The 18,890-nt window shown below is 40.1% G+C and overlaps 1 protein-coding gene across 26 annotated transcripts in view; it reads right to left on the bottom strand.

Annotated features, from left to right (window-relative positions):
- Positions 1 to 3,093: 3,093 nt before the first annotated feature.
- The window catches only part of DTNA (dystrobrevin alpha), a 365,257-nt gene continuing 349,460 nt past the window's right edge, over positions 3,094 to 18,890 (bottom strand). For 18 of the 26 annotated variants that reach the window (XM_072829207.1, XM_072829222.1, XM_072829235.1 and 15 more), the window contains one exon: positions 17,201 to 18,322. In XM_072829207.1, coding sequence (XP_072685308.1) covers positions 18,182 to 18,322 — 141 coding nt within the window. In that variant the 3' untranslated portion in view covers positions 17,201 to 18,181. Of the gene's footprint in view, positions 3,681 to 17,200; positions 18,323 to 18,890 lie in introns of those variants that run through there. The other 8 variants (XM_072829217.1, XM_072829223.1, XM_072829234.1 and 5 more) reach the window with 2 other exon arrangements.

The raw sequence follows: 18,890 nt of genomic DNA, 5'->3' as shown, positions 1-18,890 counted from the left end.
AAAGTTTGGTAGTCCCAAAGAAAATGCTGAATTTTAGAGTATATTTAGCTTCTTTAGAGCTAGTGAAATTTGAGTTGGAAGTAGGTTAATATGAAAAGGACAAATAAATATATTTCATTGAAACTAGCTATAGATGTCTGTAGAATTGCTTAGAATGGTGTGGTTGCTAAGCATCATATTAATCTTTGTTATTTACCCTTCACAACATACTTGAGAAGTGGCCTGAACTTATTGTTTCTTATACTTTAAATATTAGACTATTTTATATTTTGTTGAGGCTGATTAGAGCAAGAGAGAAAGCAACATTTTCCCAATATAAATAAGTAGGTGAAGAAGTAAGGAAATAAGTAAAAAAGTGAGTGAGTGAATAAATGAATGAATGAATAAAGAGACGTTATATTGAAAATGACCTTTTCAGATAATTCTTGGAGGGATTTAAGTCTTGTACTCTGAATGAATAAGGATCTCTAGTTTGGCACAACATAGCTGTTTGAACTTGATGAAGAAATGTGTTCTTTCCTAAGTTTCAATAAGCAGTATATAGTATGTCCAGCTCCACCAGGTGGTTGACAAACATTGTATCATTTTTTTCCTGTTACCCATATAGCATGCCACCTAAAGGATCATTAGCTCTGTAACAAGAAGATGTGGGTTTGGATCACAGTTCTGCCCCATGGATAGAGAGTATGGCCATTAGCAAATGTCCTCATTTTGCTAATTTGGTTTTCTCATCTATAAAATGGAGATGATAAACCCATCATAAGTTTGGTTCTGATGATCAAGCCTGGTCATGGTTATTTAGGGGGACCGTGAAAAGCATAGAGCTGTAGACGTAGGAGGCACTGTCAGGGGCTGTAATCATTCCTTTTTCACAAAGACAAAATGTGAAGGTGCTACATTTGGCATTAAGTCCATTAGATTACTTTTGTCACAGATTTGGAGGTGATAGAAACCTGGTAGTAAATGCCACTGTATTTATGCTTCAATCATTTCTCTTAATAACTTACTAAGCTTATTGAACCAAATGCTTAGAATGAGAAATTAATTATGTTATAGAAATAATAATTAAGTTGTTAGTGTATAATTTTGAATCCAATTTTCCTTGAGGTTAACAATCAGCAAAAAACAAAACAAAACAAAACAAAACATAAAAAAAATCCTTGTGGGAAAAGTAAGAAATATGTACCTATGCATTTAAATGTTTCTACAACAGAGCTTTGAAACCCTGGAATGGAACCTCAAAAAAGGCAGTGTCCTAGAAGGAGGTGACAGACACGACCAGACAGGTTCTTACTGGGGTGGCCCATAGATCTGCACTTAGATACTTACCTGTGTAAACATCTGCGATATTTACTCAGCCATGTAAGAGAATTTGAGGGCTGTTTTAACTGCTAGATGGGAAGTAGAGCAGAAAGCCCCCTGGTTCCATCCAGTTAAGTCAATTAGCATTACCCCAAAGTGACAGAAGACAATGATAAACACCAATTAGGAAAAACTACCCCTGGCACCTGTGTGGCTCAGACAGTTAAACATCTGCCTTTCAGCTCAGGTCATCATCCCAGGGTGCTTAGGATCGAGCCTTGCATGGAGCTCCCCACTCAGTAGGGAGCTGGCTTCTCCCCCTGCCCCACCCAACCCTCTTCCCCTGCTCATGCTTTATTTATTTGAAATAAATAAATAAATAAATAAATAAATAAATAAATAAATAATAAAATCTTTAAAAAAAAGAAAAAACTAACCCTACAATGAACTAATGAAATGGGTAAATCCTCTGCTTTCTCCAGCGTCTTCACTGGAGGATTCACATTGCAGAGCTCCCAGTTTAAGCTACTGTTTCCCAACCAGTAGAAATCACGAGCATGTCCTGCATCAGACTACCCTGGGCTTGGCCTGCACATTCCCAATTTCATATGCCACTCCTCTGTAGTTTCTTTTTTTTTTTTTTGGTATCCTCTGTAGTTTCAATCAACAAGTACTTCCAGAGCAGCCGGCCAGGAGGAGAGAGATGGCTTGTTTTCAAACCCAAAGAGGATACTCATCCTGCCTGTGGAGCAAACTGGGTTGGGGTGCGGCAAGAGAGGCTATGCTTAGAGGCCCAGGATCTGGCTCAGAAACACTGCGACCATTGTCTTTAGAGGCAACAAAAGGAGTTGTTGAAAAACCAAGCTTTACTATAAAGCCAAAAATCTGTGCTTGTCATTTTGTGTTTATTTGGCATTCAAATATGGCAGTCATTCTCAGCTCTGGCTGCTGTTTATATTTAAAGGAAGGCTCATAGCCATGGAATGGGAGCCAGCTTCCAATATCTCACTCTTAAAAAAACAAAATTAAAAAAAATCCCACTATCGTTTCTACTGCTATGGCCTTTGAGTTTTTGTCTGAACCTTGGGGGCTGGTGAGTGACAGACAGGTCAGCAGGCTCCTTAACACCAGGGCCTGCTAACCCTTTTGGACAGTTCTTTGATAACGAGGTATACATTTGTATTTACTTGGAGGAGGGGGACAACATTCCTTCACCATTGGGTCACATTTTCCTGAGCTCGCTCTCTCCTTCACTCTCTCTTTGTGGTTCTGGTTGGGAGTTCCTGTCCAATGGCAGGAGGAGGGGGAGTATAATCATTGTGTAGTTTGTTTCAGCTTCTTGGTTAACAGTAGTAACACTGGGCTTCTGCCTTCTGGGAAACAGAGTTAACCTACTCTTGAACATCAAATGGGGAAATCAAGTGGGGGAATCAAGGTTACAGAACTGCTGGACCAAATGGGAACTGCAGGGCAGGGTGATGGCGGGGTCCTGGTACTTTGGCCACAGGCAAGGGTCACTTCCCTGTTAATTGGTGTTTGCAGAGCAGACTCATTTTTCTATGGCAATCAATTTAAGAATATCTTGGGAAAAAAAAGAATATCTTGATTCGTTAAAATGAACGGATGCTGCTGACTTCATAGAAGACGTGGAGGGAACTGATGATGGCAAGTTCTCTGAATATAAAAATTAACTGAGGTAAACTGCTAGAACTGATGTGTGTGATAGCAACACCTTATGTTCGAATGGAGAATCGTTTTTTCACAAGGTTTTTCATTCATGTTACTTCAAATTACTGTATAGCTATATTTATATGACTTTATTTGATCATCATCATAAATCTGTAAAGAACTTAAAATAGGCATCTGCACTCTCCATGTTGAGAAGAAGTTAAGGAATGAGCCCGGGGCCCAGGGACCCAGCCTACCAACCAGATTTCCTGATTGCTAAAGCCACATTCTTTTTCAGTGTATCAACTGACTTCATGAAATGGTGACAGCCAAAACATAATGATTCAAGAGTTGAAATACAATAAGACGATAACACATCATCTTCCAAAAAAATCTTTAAGGTACATTCGGTTCTTCAACTCAGCCAAGTTCTGATCTGGAAAAAGAAAAAATGCTGAAGGGAGACGTTGCTGCTTCCTGTGGGCCAGACAAGGTGCATTCCTTGCTCCCTCACCCCCACCCCCCCGCCACTGTCCAGACCCCCCTTATTTTGGCTGTTAAAACCTGATTTTCATTTGACTTTCATGAAGCCCTTCACTTAATTCTGTCTTGAATTAATTTAGTCTCTTTCTTTCTTCTTTCTTTCTTCTTTCTTTCTTTCTTTCTTTCTTTCTTTCTTTCTTTCTTCTCTTCTTTCTTCTTTCTTCTTTCTAAAAAAGATTTTATTTATTTATTCATGAGAGACACACAGAGAGAGGCAAAAACAGGCAGAGGGAGAAGCAGGCTCCCTGTGGGGAGCTCAATGTGGGACTTGATCCCAGGACCCTCGGATCATGACCTGAGCCAAAGGTAGGTGCTTAACCGACTGAATCACCCAGGTGCCCCTTTCGTAACCAAATTTCGGAAGCTGAAGAAAGGAACTATAGGATCTTATGAAATCTCAATCAGCCAGCTAGATGGTTAAAGTATAGCTAGGCTGTGAATAATAGCTTTGGTCTGCAAAGGAAGAGCCTAGTGACTCCTTATATCTTGGAGAAGTTAGTTATTCAGTAAGTATTCATTGATGGTGAACAACATGACTGGAAACATTTCTCTTTGGGGTTTTATTTTCCCAAACATTTTTACAAATTGATATTTTGTAGAATGTTGAATATAAATATTTAAGAGACTCAGTAAAACTCTGGTTCTGAGCACTTTCTGTTACCAAACTTTTGTTTGTTTGTTTTCTAGTAAGAATGTATAGTAATTCATTTCAAACTCCGGTTTGCATGGATTTAAACAAGGCTCCTCTGGAGGTAGGAATGCCAGGGCAAGAATTAACCAGATTGTAATCTTTGTGCCTGGCAGTCTGACATCACTTGTAAACTCTGCCAAAATTCCTTTGGAAGCAGATGTTCCTAGAGGGGGAACAGTAATCATTTATCCTCTTATATTTGTTGGGTAAAAGCTAATTCATGGGAAATATAAGGACTGAGTTATAGTTATAATTCACTAGAGCTGTACTTTTTCAGAGAGAATAAACACAGGTTTTTTTTTTTTTTCTTTTTTTTTTTTTTTAGCATTTTTCCTCTTTCCCAGAATTTCTCATGTTAAATTCTTACTTTCCCACCTACTTATTATTGTCAGGGGGGAGTTGTCATGTATTTGCCCCAATCTCCATTGCAATAGCTCCTATGTCAATATGTAGGCAATTTACAAATCCCAGTATTTTCCAACTGCTAGTCTAGCACCAAAATGAAAACTTCAAAAGGGTGCCTGAGTGGCTTGGTTGGTTAAGCGACCAATTCTTGATTTTGGCTAAGGTCATGATCTCAGGGTTGTGGGACTGAATTCCGGGTGGGACTCTGCACTCAGCGTGGAGCCTGCTTAAGATTCTCTCTCTCCTTTCCCTCTGCCCTCCCCGCCCACTCACACTTGCACATGGGCGTGCGTGTGCTCTCTCTCTCTCAAAGGAAAAGGAAAAGGAAACAAAAACAAAATATAAACTCCAAGCCCTCTTTCTTGTATATTGTTTCTTTCAGGCAAAAAAAGTGGAATTAAAACATAAAACTCCAAAAGGGCCAAGTTTATTGATAACTTAGAAACAAGGAATATAGTGGGGTCCATGTCAACACTGATTATAATGGCCTTTGGTTACTACAATGAATGAGTATGTATTAATATATGTATCAGGTGAATATTGCCTCTCATATAAAAAAATCAAGGTTTTTAATGTATCTTTTTGCTTTCAAGAAATACATGCAATTTGGAATATAAAGCTGAGTGAAACTGATGTAAGACTAATTTGTACTTGTCTAAATCTCTAGCCAGTTACTATTTATTTTTTGGCAGTTACTATTTCTTCATTGGCAGTTACTATTAAACTGAATGAGTAATCAACTACTGGTAGAGATGCAAGTTCATCCAGAGGTAAACTCTTAAGGCAACTGCTGAAGCATCTTACCCAGGAAGTCTTGGGGACCTTGTGTGTAATTTGTGGTGTGTTCTGTAGTTTTTTTTTTTTTTTTTTTTGTTCTGTAGTTTTTCTGCATCATTAGAGTTTGCTTGTTATGTATTTCAAAACTTGAAGTATTTAACAGAGAACTAAAAAGAAAATACGTCAGAACAAATTTCCTCCAGAAATTGTGGGATAGGGGCAATTCTAGAATGCCATATACAAATCCCACTAAATGTTAGTAGCTATTCCAGAAATATCAAGCTAGTACTCCTATTTTTTTACTTGAGAACCCAAGCCTTTATAGTATGTATCTGATTTAATAAATGGAAAGATCTCTATAGATGCTCTCTCTTTAGAGTCCAAGCTCATATGTTTATTTCTAGAGTCTGTTCCAACACCGCATTGACATTACAGAGGAGGGAATGAGTACTGGGGAGAAGAGCAAAATGGAGAAAACAGGGCTGAGCCTTAGCTCCTCCCACTGAGTTCATGTCTAAAAAGTTTGATTTGCTCTTAGATGAACTAAATAATGCCCTCTTTTTAAAAAAGTAGGAGGGCAAGTTAATGGCCTGCTCAAAATTTCTGAGGTAGCCTCAAGAATAAATTGATTAATATAGTCCATCACTGTTTTTTTTTAAAAGCTCAGTATCAGTTATGCCAAAGTTCGTGATTACAGGCTCCCTTTAGCATCTCTTGATTCTTGCAAACTCTCTTTAGCATCTAGATATTTAAATGATTCTTATCTATAGGTGATCTTATTTTAGGAACCCTGAAGTGAACTCACAGGTCATGTTAGATACCCCAAGAGAATTCTGCAGCTAATACCATCCTGGCAGGACAGCAGAATTAAACTTTTGATTACAAAGATACATTCATGGTAGAACAAGCATTTTCTGTTCTCAAACATCCCACTCTAGAGTATACTCTTATTTGCTCTACAATGTAGAATTTACCTGAGATTTGTTACCCGCCTGAGTGCTTGAGTGTCTCTTTACCTGCTTTCTTGGGCAACCAGTTGCTCTGATTTGACTGGGACCGAGGCATTTCTCAGGACTCCGGGCTTTTTGTGCTAAAACTGGGTCAGTCTCAGGCAAACTGCTGAATCACTTTCTGAGAAAAGTCCTGGCTCTGTTATCAGGTATTTTTGCAGCCTGGACGTCAGAGTACAAATTAGCATCTCCACATCTGAGGACAAGCAGCACTACCTACTACCTAGCTCTGCGGCACACGGATGGTCTCCTCAACCTCCCACTTCTAGTGCTTATCAGAGTCTATTCCAAAGAGATTTTCATCTATTCCAAAGCTTCTGTTAAAAATTCTGGCTATGACTACTGGTATTTCCAACAGTAGCCTGAGGAATGGTGTCTCCTCCTCATTTTCTTTAATCTTCTATATTTATTGCTCAATCACTTTGCACCAGGCATTGGGTTAAGTGATGGTGTATATGAGGGCAGGCTCTGCTCACACCACAGGCATAGAGTCTGGTGAGGCAAATGAGTAAACCAGCAATTATTTACAAGTCTTTATCCCTTTATCAGGCCAGACCAGGACAAAGCTATTATCTTGGAACAAATTCTATTAGCATCACACTCCTCACCATTGTGGTCTTGCAACTTAGCATTATGCTAACTGGTCATATGAAGAATGACTTTGTGCTTTTTTAGAAAATAAGTGAAGATTGTCCCTTGTCCCACTCAGTGTTCATAATACAGAGACTTTCACAGTGGCTGGAAAAACATGCCTCTGCCCTTGAACAAGTATGTTTGTTTGCGGTATACAGTGCAAGTTGGAAATTAAGTTTCACATGCAGTTTTAATATCTCTTCTTAGCCTTGGTTTAGGTTTTCTGGTAAAATTATACTGTTCTTATTTTCCGGTTAAAATATTTGAATCTCTCTTTATCAAGGAGGCTTCTTGGCTCTCTTTGCCACAGAGGGGAAATACTACTCTCTTCTCATATACAAATCCCCTGAAGGCAGGATTTTTTCAAAGACTATAAAGGATTTGGTTTTTCAGAGGGCCATTGTTCCCAAATTGGCTGTGGACCAGGGAGACAATTCTTGCCCTAAGCTTCTTTAGTGTCTACAACCAGTGACCTACCACCCCATTACTCCTGACCTTTGCTGATAAAGACTTAGGGAAATGTTTGGGGGTGGTGGTGATGGTTTTTAGTTTACTTCACAGGCTTACTTCAAAGTCTGATGTCTTAGAAAAATTTGGAGGTAAAAATCTCTTTTCACCTGTCCCTATCCTCCCAGTCCTGTTTTTATTACTTCGAATAATATTTAAAATGAAAAAGTCTCCAGGTTTAATATGTGTTGCTAGGGCAACAAGAGAGAGGCACAGAAATCAAACGAAAGCCAAGGAATGGAGCACCAGTCTTTGGGGGAATCTCAGTCTTGGCTGATGCCTCATCTAGCAAAGGTGAGTTGAAATCTACTTAGCCATGGATCAAGGGAAAAGCCTGCTTCCAGAAACTCCTCCCAGAAGCACACCAACTTGTTGCAGTGGGAAATTTCTTGTGTGTCCCTCCTGTTTCTTGTTTGATGGAATGCCCAGTCTTTTTTCCCATCTTGGCCTCGTCTACAGACGTTTTCACAACAAAGACAACTCTCGAGGTCATACTTCTGGATGACTAAGCACTCCCGAAATGGGCATTGTGGGCATTGTGAGGATGGAATGTAGATAAGACAAGTTTTTTGAGAGTCATATAAAGGATTATGTAAATGTTAATTATTTTTTCCCAATATTTGGAATTTGGGAAGAAAGGAGAGAAGGTGTATGCATTTTTGACCTTGAAATTCTTATAAAACTGTGGCAGAGAGGCCAAACAAATGGCCAGAAGTGGTGCTGGAAGGAGGGAAATGTCACACATGCAGTTAAACGTGGCCTTGCTGGGTATTCTAACTACTTGTCAAGTTTGCCTTGAAGTGGTCCTACAAGTTGCAATCCTTTCTAGAGAGACATTTATTTTATTTTGTTGTTGTTAAAAAAAGGGGGGGGGGTGGCACCTGGGAGGCTCAGTTGGTTAAGCATCGACTATTGATCTCAGCTCAGGTCTTGACCTCAGGGTTGTGAGTTCAAGCCCCACATTAGGTTCCACTCTAGGTGTGGGGCCTACTTTAAAAGAAAAAAGAGGGATCCCTGGGTGGCGCAGCGGTTTGGCGCCTGCCTTTGGCCCAGGGCGCGATCCTGGAGACCCGGGATCGAATCCCACATCGGGCTCCCGGTGCATGGAGCCTGCTTCTCCCTCTGCCTGTGTCTCTGCGCCTCTCTCTCTCTGTGACTATCATAAATAAATAATAATTAAAAAAAAAAAAGAAAAAAGAATTAAAAAGAAAAGTTAAGAAAATAAGTAGAGAAGGGTCAAATCTGGTATGTTTTACAAAAGGGCCAAACATAAAAGTTTTCTATCATTTAGAAGAGCAATTTTAACCTCATGAACACTCTTTTTTTTTTTTTTTTAAGATTTTACTTATTTATTCATGAGAAACACAGAGAGAGGCGCAGAGACACAGGCAGAGGGGGAAGCAGGCTCCATGCAGGGAGCCTGACAGGGGACTCGATCCTGGGTCTCGAGGGTCACTCCCTCGAGAGGTTCCATGCAAGAAGCCCAACGTGGGACCTCATCCAGGGACTCCGAGATCACACCCTGAGCCAAAGGCAGTGCTAAACCGCTGAGCCACCTGGGCTGCCCATGAACACTCATTTTGAGATAGAAAGACACATTACATTACTTTTAAACTTTATCTAATATTTCAATTATAAAAGTAAGCCATGTTTATATTAGATTATGCAGAAAATACAGATGGAAGATGAATATTTTTAAAGTTTGTTCAAAAACCCCTTATTCAAGGGCAATCATTGTTAACACCTTCAAGTATTGCCTACCATTTTTCTTTTTAAAAATCAAAATTATGCTCACTTGGTCTAAAAAGTTTGTCACTCTTGAGATCTGCATGGATCAGTCGGTTAAGTGTCTGCCTTTGGCTCAGGTCGTGATCCAACAGTTCTTGGGATTGAGTCTGCTTCTCCCTCACCCCCTCCCCCTGCTCGTGTTCTCTCTGTCAAATATATAAATAAAATCTTTAAATAAAAGTTTAAGGGATTCCTGGATGGCTCAGTGGTTGAGCGCCTGCCTTTGGCTCAGGGTGTGATCTCGGAGTCCCTGGATGAGGTCCCACATTGGGCTTCTTGTATGGAACCTGCTTCTCTCCCTGCCTATGTCTCTGCCTCTCTCTCTCTGTGTCCTTTATGGGTAAATAAGTAAAATCTTTAAATAGAAAAGTTTAAGTTCCCTTTCTTGGAAACAACTAATTTCATACTTTTTAATTTTTTTGTATTTGCCTCTAAATAATATGTTTGTGTATATTCTTATTTTTAAGTTTCAGGCATTATCTATGGCCTTCCCACTACAGAGGATGAGAAATTGGCTCTTCCCCTTCTATAATGTAAATATCGCCAACCATATCTTCCCCAAAAGGTTATGTGTGATTTTGGTTGATTGTTATTCTGTGTTGACATTGTTATTGTACATATGCTATTTAAAGATGGGACTCAAAGTTGAACTATATGGAATGCTATAATTACTTTTCCTTTTTTTTTTTGAACAACTTGGCAGTTAATGATTATCTTGATTTTCTTATTTATTATCTAGATATAAATGAGTAAATCCAGGTTTTATCAGCATGGACATTATACAATATTGGAAACATACTACAAAAAAGAATACAAATCACAAATTTTCAAAAGGTGGAAGGAGCCAATATTCTTAAATCAGTATTTGCAGGAAAGCTGCTTACATATCAGGAACTTCCCTTTTGGGCTTTATACTATACACAATCATTATTCCATACAGGTTTGATTGTTTTAGCAGCTAGCACAGTATTATTTAATTTCCTCATCATAGTCCATCCTTCATTGACAGTGCTATTTTTTCCTCTTTGTTTGGTCTCAATCACTCATGGTAAAGGCTTTTGTCAAGTGTGGGGTTATACTTGGTTGTCTGCTCCTTTGTCAGAGTCATGGTCTAAAGAGCTAATTTGTAGTCTTAGCATTTGACCTTTTCTGTAGGGTGCTCTGGTTGGCCCCATGTCAGTATTTTCAGGACTTTTTTTTTTTTTTTTTTGGTCAGGGGAGGTTTGTTAGATTTCCCAGAGAGGGCTCTTTCATCTTTTATCTGAAGAGTGAATTCCTGGCTGCCAGTGTTCTGTGTGTTGAGTGGAGAAAGCCAGCTGGATGGTCTCAGAATTTGGTGTTTACAGGATCACTAAATCCCTCTAGTATAACAATATTTTAATTTCTGGTCTTTTCATTCCTAATGAGATTGAATAGATTTTCTTATATTCGTTTTTAGGTTAGATATATTTTTGTGTGAGTGTTCTGAAAACTAAAACTATTGCCCCCATTTTAAGAACAAGGATTATGAACTTCACAAGAGAAAAAGGGAAAGGTAACTGACAGAGCTGAGCTTCCAGAATGTTCAGGAACCTTGCTGGGTGCTTTATATGTACTGTTTTTTAAATTTGGCTCCCAAAATCACCCATACAGAATGTCAAACAAATACACATTGCCATAAAATGGGAGAGCCACTTTTTAAAATTTTATTTTTACATATCCAGAGAGCAGGAGAAGAGTTTTATAATTTAGCCTTTCTTCCTTAGAAATATAACTAAAGTAGATGACTTTCCAAAATCAATAAAATGATTCTCTTTCAAAAATAACAATAAAAAAAGGCCATTTTGAAGGGTCAATAAGGAAATACTTTCTATCTTAACTTGGTTGTTATCAAGTGCCTGTCACAGTATGTAAGTTGTCAGTGCTGTCTTTGTGGATTGATCTCCCCAGGTGGGAAGGAAGGTAGGGAGCTGGCCCATGAGGGACTGTGGGGCTGCAAGTCAGGGTTAAGTTGTGGATTTTTTTTAAAGATTTTTATTTATTGAAAGAGTCAGAGAGCATGAGCAGAGAGAGGGAGAAGCAGACTCCACTGAACAGGGAGGCTGATGCAGGGCTTGATTCCAGGACCCTGAGATCATGAACTGAGCTGAAGGCAGATGCTTTACTGACTGAACCCAACCCCCCCCCCCCATCCCTCTACCCCAGACCCCTAGCCCCATCCTGTGGATTTATTATGCTGCACAACAAATCCCCTAATGCCCTAAGAGGAAAAACAAGCAAATATGCACTCGGTGTTTCTCAAGATTTCACTGGAACACAGGGGTTGAGAAATAGCCAAGAGATTCTTTGAATCTGGCTAAGTTAATTCAATTCAACACATGTGCAATGAGCCAATTGCTTGTGCTTAGCTTACCTGACCTATCAGCTGCATTCAACACATTTGATGATGGCTTCCACCTTGAAACACTTTCATCATTGGCATCCAGGATATCAGATGTTCTGATATTCTTCTACCCCGTGACCACTCCTCTCAGTCTTCTTTATCATTTCTATGCTGACAACTCCAAGATGTATAGCCCTGATCTAGACTTCTCTCCTGAATTCTAGGTCTAGATTTCAGACACACTACTATTTTCACTTGGCTATCTAATAGGAATCTCAAATGCATTATGCCCAGGTCTGAGCTCCTGAGATTCTCTCTATTCAAAGTTTGCTCTTCCCTGCCTTCCCCAACTCAGTGATGTAACTTCTTTCCCTCAGTTATTTGGGTTCCTAAATTGTGGTATTGTCCTTGCTCTCTCTTTCTCTCACACATATCTAATCCATTTACAAAACTGTTAATGTTCTGCCCCGAAAATATATTTAGCATATGACCATCTTCCTTAGTCTAAGCTGGCACTATCTCTTTTGCCTGAATTATTACAGTAACTCCCTAACTGATCTTGCAAAATCATCTGTTGAGTTTGTTTCTACACATCCAAGAAGCTCAACAAACTCCAGGTAAGATAAACTCAACAAGCTCCGCATAGAGACACATTATAATAAAATAGTTGAAAGCTAAAGACTAAAAGAGAAGTGACTGTCATGTACAAGGGTGCTTTAATAAGATTAAAAATTTCTCATCAGAAACCATGGAAGCCAGTACAGTGACATATTTAAAGTGCTGAAAGGAGGGAAAAAAAAAAACCCGTCAATCAAGATTTTGATATCTGATAAAATTGTTTTTCAAAAATGAAGAAATTATGACATTCTCAGATAAACAAAAGATGAGGGGATTCATTACCAGTAGACCTGCCCTGCAAGAAATGCCAAAGGGAGTCCTAAATTTAAGTGAAAAGACATTGGATGGTACTTAATGCAGTTTGAAGAAACAAAGATCTCCAGTAAGATTATTATTTTTTTTTAAGATTTATTTACTTATGATAGACACACACACACACACACACACATACACAGAGAGAGGCAGAGACACAGGCAGAGGGAGAAGCAGGCTCCATGCCAGGAGCCTGATGCAGGACTCGATCCCAGGATCAGGATTGTGCCCTGGGCCAAAGGCAGGTGCCAAACCGCTGAGCCACCCAGGGATCCCCCTCCAGTAAGATTAACTAAAGAAATTAAGTAATATTGTGTGATATAATGGAGAATTTATCTGGTCTTTGTTCCTGGCTCCTGGGAGAGCTTAAACCCCCCCTGAATTTCCTGAAGGATTATCTTTGTTATGTTAATGAGGTAACTCACTGTGGGATTGCTTCAGGATGGGGGCCGGTTACCTAAAAGATCAACCATGTGATGCCAGAGAAACCATTTGCCTACTGCCATTTGTGTTCCCACAAATTGCAACTTTGGGCCGGCCCTACCTCTGGGAAGGGGAGGGGACCTGGAGATTGAGTTCAATTGGTTTAATCAATTATACCTACATAATGCAATCTCAATATAATCTCTAGACACAGAAGCTTCCTACTTGGTGAACATGGGATAATGATATGTTCAGATTCTGCAAAAGGAGGGTATAGACATTCTGTATCCTCCTCCTTTCCCCCAGACCTTGCCCTATGTATCTCTTCATTTGGCTGTTCCTGACTTGTATCCTCTATAATAAAACTATAATAGAAAATATTGTGCTGTCAGTAAATTCTGTGAGCTGTAACAAATCAAACCTGAGGGTGTTGTGGAAAGTTCTGAAAGTATAGCCTGTCAGTCAGAAGTATGGGTAGTCCCTAAGACTTGTGACTGGCATTCAAAGTGGGGGCAATCTTGTGGAGGACTTTACTCTTAACCTGTGGGGTGTATGCTAACTCTGGGTAGTTAGTGTCAAAACTGAATGTAATACACCCACTTGGGGTGGAAATGGAATACATTATGTTTTTGATTTGTGACACTACTTTAAATTTTCTCTATAATTTAAAAGTTGCATAAAATTCATTATAAATCTGTTATTTTGCACACAATGTATAAAAATGAGGGTAGGTCCAGGCAAATGATCACTCTAAAAGTCTTGGTCCTACATACTAGCTGAATGAAACTGAGTGTGTGGAGAACTTCCTCAGCCTAGAGCTGGCACAGTTGAGCCTAGAGCTGGCACACTTGATCACTTGGAGAGTTTGGCATATCATTCTCCTAATCCTCTTGACCTACTCTCATTCCCCCCACTCATGGCAAGGAAAGGTATTTGCCAAGAAAAAATTCCAGGGAAAGTAAAAGTAAGTTTCTCTTGGAGGGCTATAACAAGAGCTGGTCTAATTAGTCCTTCCCAATATTTTCAGGAAGTATCTGTTCTCAAGCAAGAGCAGCCACAGAGACTTCCAGAAAAATGGAATGCCAGAGAAACCACTGACCTACTGCCATTTGTGTTCCAACAAATATTCTTGCCCAAGACTTATCCTCAGTGGCCCTCCTCCTGAGGCCACAATAAGGAGACTGGAAAGCAAAGGAGCCAATCTCCATTGTGATTTAGCCCCATTTTACACATGAGACACCAGAACCAGACATGGAAAATGTGCATGGCCTGCATTCCTGGTTCACTTGCTATCACTGAATCAATTAGCGCTGGGAAGAGGATGAAGCATTGTCATTATTTAACCTGACTCATAAGCCTCTGATATTTTTATTAGATTTTCTTTAAAATAAAGCAAGCATACATATTTTCCAATGCTCTGTGGCATATCAATGTTATTGAGCATCTCTTTAGGCAAAAACAAGAATCCTTGGTTTATTGAAGGCAGAAAATTCTCATGGTTAGACATGCCCTTCAAAGATGTTGGCCAACTCAAGTAGCCTTGTTACTAAAACAAGGAAACTGACCAACCCTGTTTTTTATCCATCTGCCCATTCTCCCATTAACTCTATTTATGGCATGAAACCTGGAAAAGTTGGAAAAATATGATGAAGGAAATAAAAATATCATCCACAGTCCCATGATTTAGATCATCACCATTTTGGTGTGTATTTTTCTATACACAAGAAGCACTCAAATATTCATCAAACTGGGATCATTCTTATACTCTTGTAATCTGATGTTTTGCATGACTTATGCAAATATCTTCCATGTTTAGAAATATATCTCTTTAATCATCATTTTTTATGGCTTTTTAGTATTCCAGCCTAGCATATCAGGCCATAAGTAGTTTAAGTCTTCCCTTATTAGTGTCCATGTATGCTCTTTCTAATATTATAGCCAAGCTCCACAAAGATCCTTGTTCATGTATCTTTGTGGCCTCAAAAGCAGGATGGCTCCATCACAACATAGTGTCCCAGCATAGTCCATGGCATCAGAATCCCAGAGAGCAGAATTCTAGGTTTCCAAGGTGCCCAGAGAACCTCTTCCTGGGTGTCGGGTATCTCAGTAGCTGATTTGCTCTGTTGGGATGATGAATCTGAAATGTTGCCAACTTCTTCTCGCCATGCTTGGCCTTATCCCAACTTGGCATATCTGCCCTTTTGGGGCCAGTAGGGCCACTGAGTCATACTCCCAGGTGATTCTTTGTATCGTGAAGACAGGGGCCTCAATTCTTGGAGCAAAAGATTCTTCTTTGACAGAATCTTTAAATTTAGCTGCTTCCAGTCTTCCAGAGCTCATAGTAGAGTTTAGCTGCTGTGGTGTTACCCAAGGGACTCCAACCAACTGAGCTTCCGTGATGTTCAAGCTCATAGCCTTGAGTATCTTTCCTGCTATATGTAGAAATCCACAAATCTGACTCACTAGTCACAAGCTCCCTAGAATTCACCTTATTTAAAAGAATTCCATAGCCCTGCACTTCAAAGAGTAGTCCTCAGGTCAGTATCAGCATCACTTGAGAACTTGCTTGAAATGCAGAGCAAAACTCTGTAAGTTCGAGAAGAACTGCACTATCTTGGTTTAAGGAGGACCCAACTGAACCTAATCGTGGAAGGCTAGGATTGAAGGGGTACTTCAGGTCAGGGCCTCCTGAATTTTAAAGTGCACACAGAGTCCCTGGAGAGCTTGATGAAATGTTGACTCTAATTCAGTGGGTCTGGCATGGAGCTCGAGATTCTGCATTTGTAACTAGCTTCCAGGTGATGCTGATGCTGTTGGTCTTTGGACCGCATTTTGAGTAGCAAGAGGATAGCAGTTCTTAAAATTTGTCAGACTGTATCACCTGGGGCACTTGTTAAAAATATCAATTTCCTGGCCCTCATCTGGACTTGCTAATTCAGATTAATCAATACTTCAGGTTACTTTGGCAGTTAGATACATTTAGGAAATGCTGAGGTAGGGATCAAAGCTAAAATGTAGATCCCAGGAGGTGAGGAGATGAGGCCTTGAGAGGCAGCTGAGAAAGACTTGGACAGGCAACATTAAGCAAGCCTTTGTTGCCCACCTCCAAATGGGAGAGGGTGTCTGAGCTCCGACTAGTGGTTATATGAGGTCAGGATCTGCCCTTGCATAGATGTATAGCAGAGCCTTTTGGTTTCTTTCTCTAGTGCCTTTTGAGTTTTTATAGCATTCTCATGAACTGTAAATCAACCCCAGACTCTGCGAGCAGAGACTTGCAGCACCATTCCAAGTCAGAATTCCCAGAAATGCCATTCATGAAGTGCTGGAGACGGACTCATGGATTCTGCTATTGGATCCACAAAGGAAATGGCTCCTTGAGCAAATGAAGCACACAACCCACCATTGCATGGGAATCCAGAGGTTCTTGGAAGGGAAATGAGAATGTAGGGAGTGATTACCTCCGTTTGTCCACTCTTTGGAACTCTTGATTCCTGTTGCTATCAACACGTTGACCTCCAGGATGTGCTGATTCTCCTCTCTTTCTTTCTTTTTTTAAAAAAAAAATTATTTATTTATTTATTTATGAGAGACCCACAGAGAGAGAGGCAGAGACACAGGCAGAAGGAGAAGCAGGCTCCATCCAGGGAGCCCGATGTGGGACTCGATCCCAGGACCCCGGGATCACAACCTGAGCCAAAGGCAGATGCTCAACCGCAGAGCCACCCAGGTGTCCCTGATTCTCCTTTCTTATCAGCTCTAGCGCAAACAAAACAAAAACTAATTCATTTATTCATTCATTCGACACATAGTTGTGGAGCTCATAATTGCCAAGTACTTGGGTAGATGCTGTGATTCGAAGGATTGAGTCAAGTTATATAAAGTGCTTAGAACAGTGTCAGATATAAAGCGAGCACTAAATATGTGAACTCTTTGTATTCTCAAACTCATCCCCTTTTGATTACAACAAGGTTTTCCATAGAAAAAAAAGGTGTGTCTCCAAAGGTAGCGAAAGGTGAGATATTTTGCTGTAGTTGCTTAAGATTCAAATGATGTGTCCTGCTTCCTACTGGATGTGCTGCCTTGTCTTTCTCCTTTGAACAGACTGACTCCGTGTTGCTTTAAGAAAGATCCGTTACAACAAAGGAATAAAATACACAGATGTAGTGTTTTTAAAAACATTTTTTAATGAAGAAATAATTCCATTCCAAAATATAGACACACAATTAAATAGTTTAATCACTTCAAAATATAACATGTCCCCAGGAGGTTCCAACACACACACACACACACACACACACACACAAAACAATACTTAACAGCAATACAAAAAAAACCCATACAATAGTAGTTTTGTTACAATACCAATGAAGATTGTGAAATCTTTAGTGTCTCTGAATTGGTTATTTCAAATGGTGTCAAATGACAGTAGTCATAATTAGAAATGTCTTACAGTTAATTAGCCTCAAGATGTAACATTTCTGATTTTTTTTTCTCTTTTTGGTTCAAAAGTAAAAATGCCCTTTCTTCTGAGGACACAGTGGAGTTCTTGTTTGTGGCTCCTTGCGTGGATTCAAACCAAGGTGATTGCAGCAACCAAAGGTTGCCGTATTTACAAGGTCTATCTACAGTTAACAGCCAAGAACTAATAAGGGTGGACAAAGATGATAAAAATAAAAGCAGACATCAGTGCTAAATTATGATGCAACAGTTTGGCTCATGCATATAAGAAAATACATAGTATATCACAACAAAGGCCACACTCTTATGCAATTCAGTTCACATTACTACTTACAAATGAACCTTCCCTGCCTTATAGAGATCACTCAAGAATCCATTTTTCACAATCTCCAGCACATCTCCCTCTGACCAACCTAACTTACCCTGACTTGCGTCCTGACCAACCACAACTGATTCCTGAATCTCATACAGTAGATTTTGCCCTCTTCCCTCCCTCCCACCCTTCCTCCCTCCATCTACATGGCGCTGTGGGGGAAGTTGGTTATGTTAGACCAGTGCTCATTAATAGGCCATCATCTCTGATGAACCTGGATGTGCAATTCATTGTGGAACAAGAAAGAAACCACCCCCGCAAGATAGAATTGTATCTCATGGACAGGATAGGTGAAACCCACTGGGTTGCACTTAGAACAGGCCCCAGAAGTAAATTTGGAGAGCCAATGAAAGAAACACACCCCAAACCACAAAACCCCAAAACAATACACGCCATTTTGTCTCGGTTACAGGACAGGGGTGCTTGAGTCTGGTCTCAGTGCTGACGTGGAGCTAAGAGAAAGAAAAGGTGGCTGGTTAGTCAGGAACTGGTCACTGGCGGCAGTTTCTAGAGTCCTTGCAATGGCTTTGTACGATGCTATTGACCACCATGCCATGGAGTTGGCAATGACAGCTACAACAAGGGGGAAGGTTATCAGCAAAACTACTCAAACCTTAGACAAGCGTTTTGATGTAGAAACACAAAGTGACAACAGATGTCAGCTCAGTGCAGTCGGTGGCTGAACACCACTTGCAGGATCAGAGTTCTGAGTTCAAGAACTACCTGGCTATGAGTTAGAGCTGACAGCAATGTAGGTAGCTGAGATGTAGTAGTTTTAAGTACTGAGTATGAGGCACGAGGGGCCACCCACTTCATCTAGAGAGGTATGGTTTCACAGAGGATGGGCAGTGGAAAGGAGATGAACATTAAGATAAAATCAACAAAACTCCTAGTAAAATCCATCTGTGCAAAGAAATTTGAGAACTGTGCAGTTGTGCCACTTTGGTGTCAGCCTGTCCTCAGGGACATCTGTCAGGCTGCTTCTCTGGGGAAGTATGATGAAGCACATCAACGGAGAGA

The sequence above is a fragment of the Canis lupus genome, chromosome 6 (genome assembly GCF_048164855.1).
Source record: "Canis lupus baileyi chromosome 6, mCanLup2.hap1, whole genome shotgun sequence".
In the NCBI taxonomy this organism is placed as follows: domain Eukaryota; kingdom Metazoa; phylum Chordata; class Mammalia; order Carnivora; family Canidae; genus Canis; species Canis lupus.
Note: the sequence above shows the minus strand (reverse complement) of the source record. Positions and strands in the feature narration are given on the sequence as shown.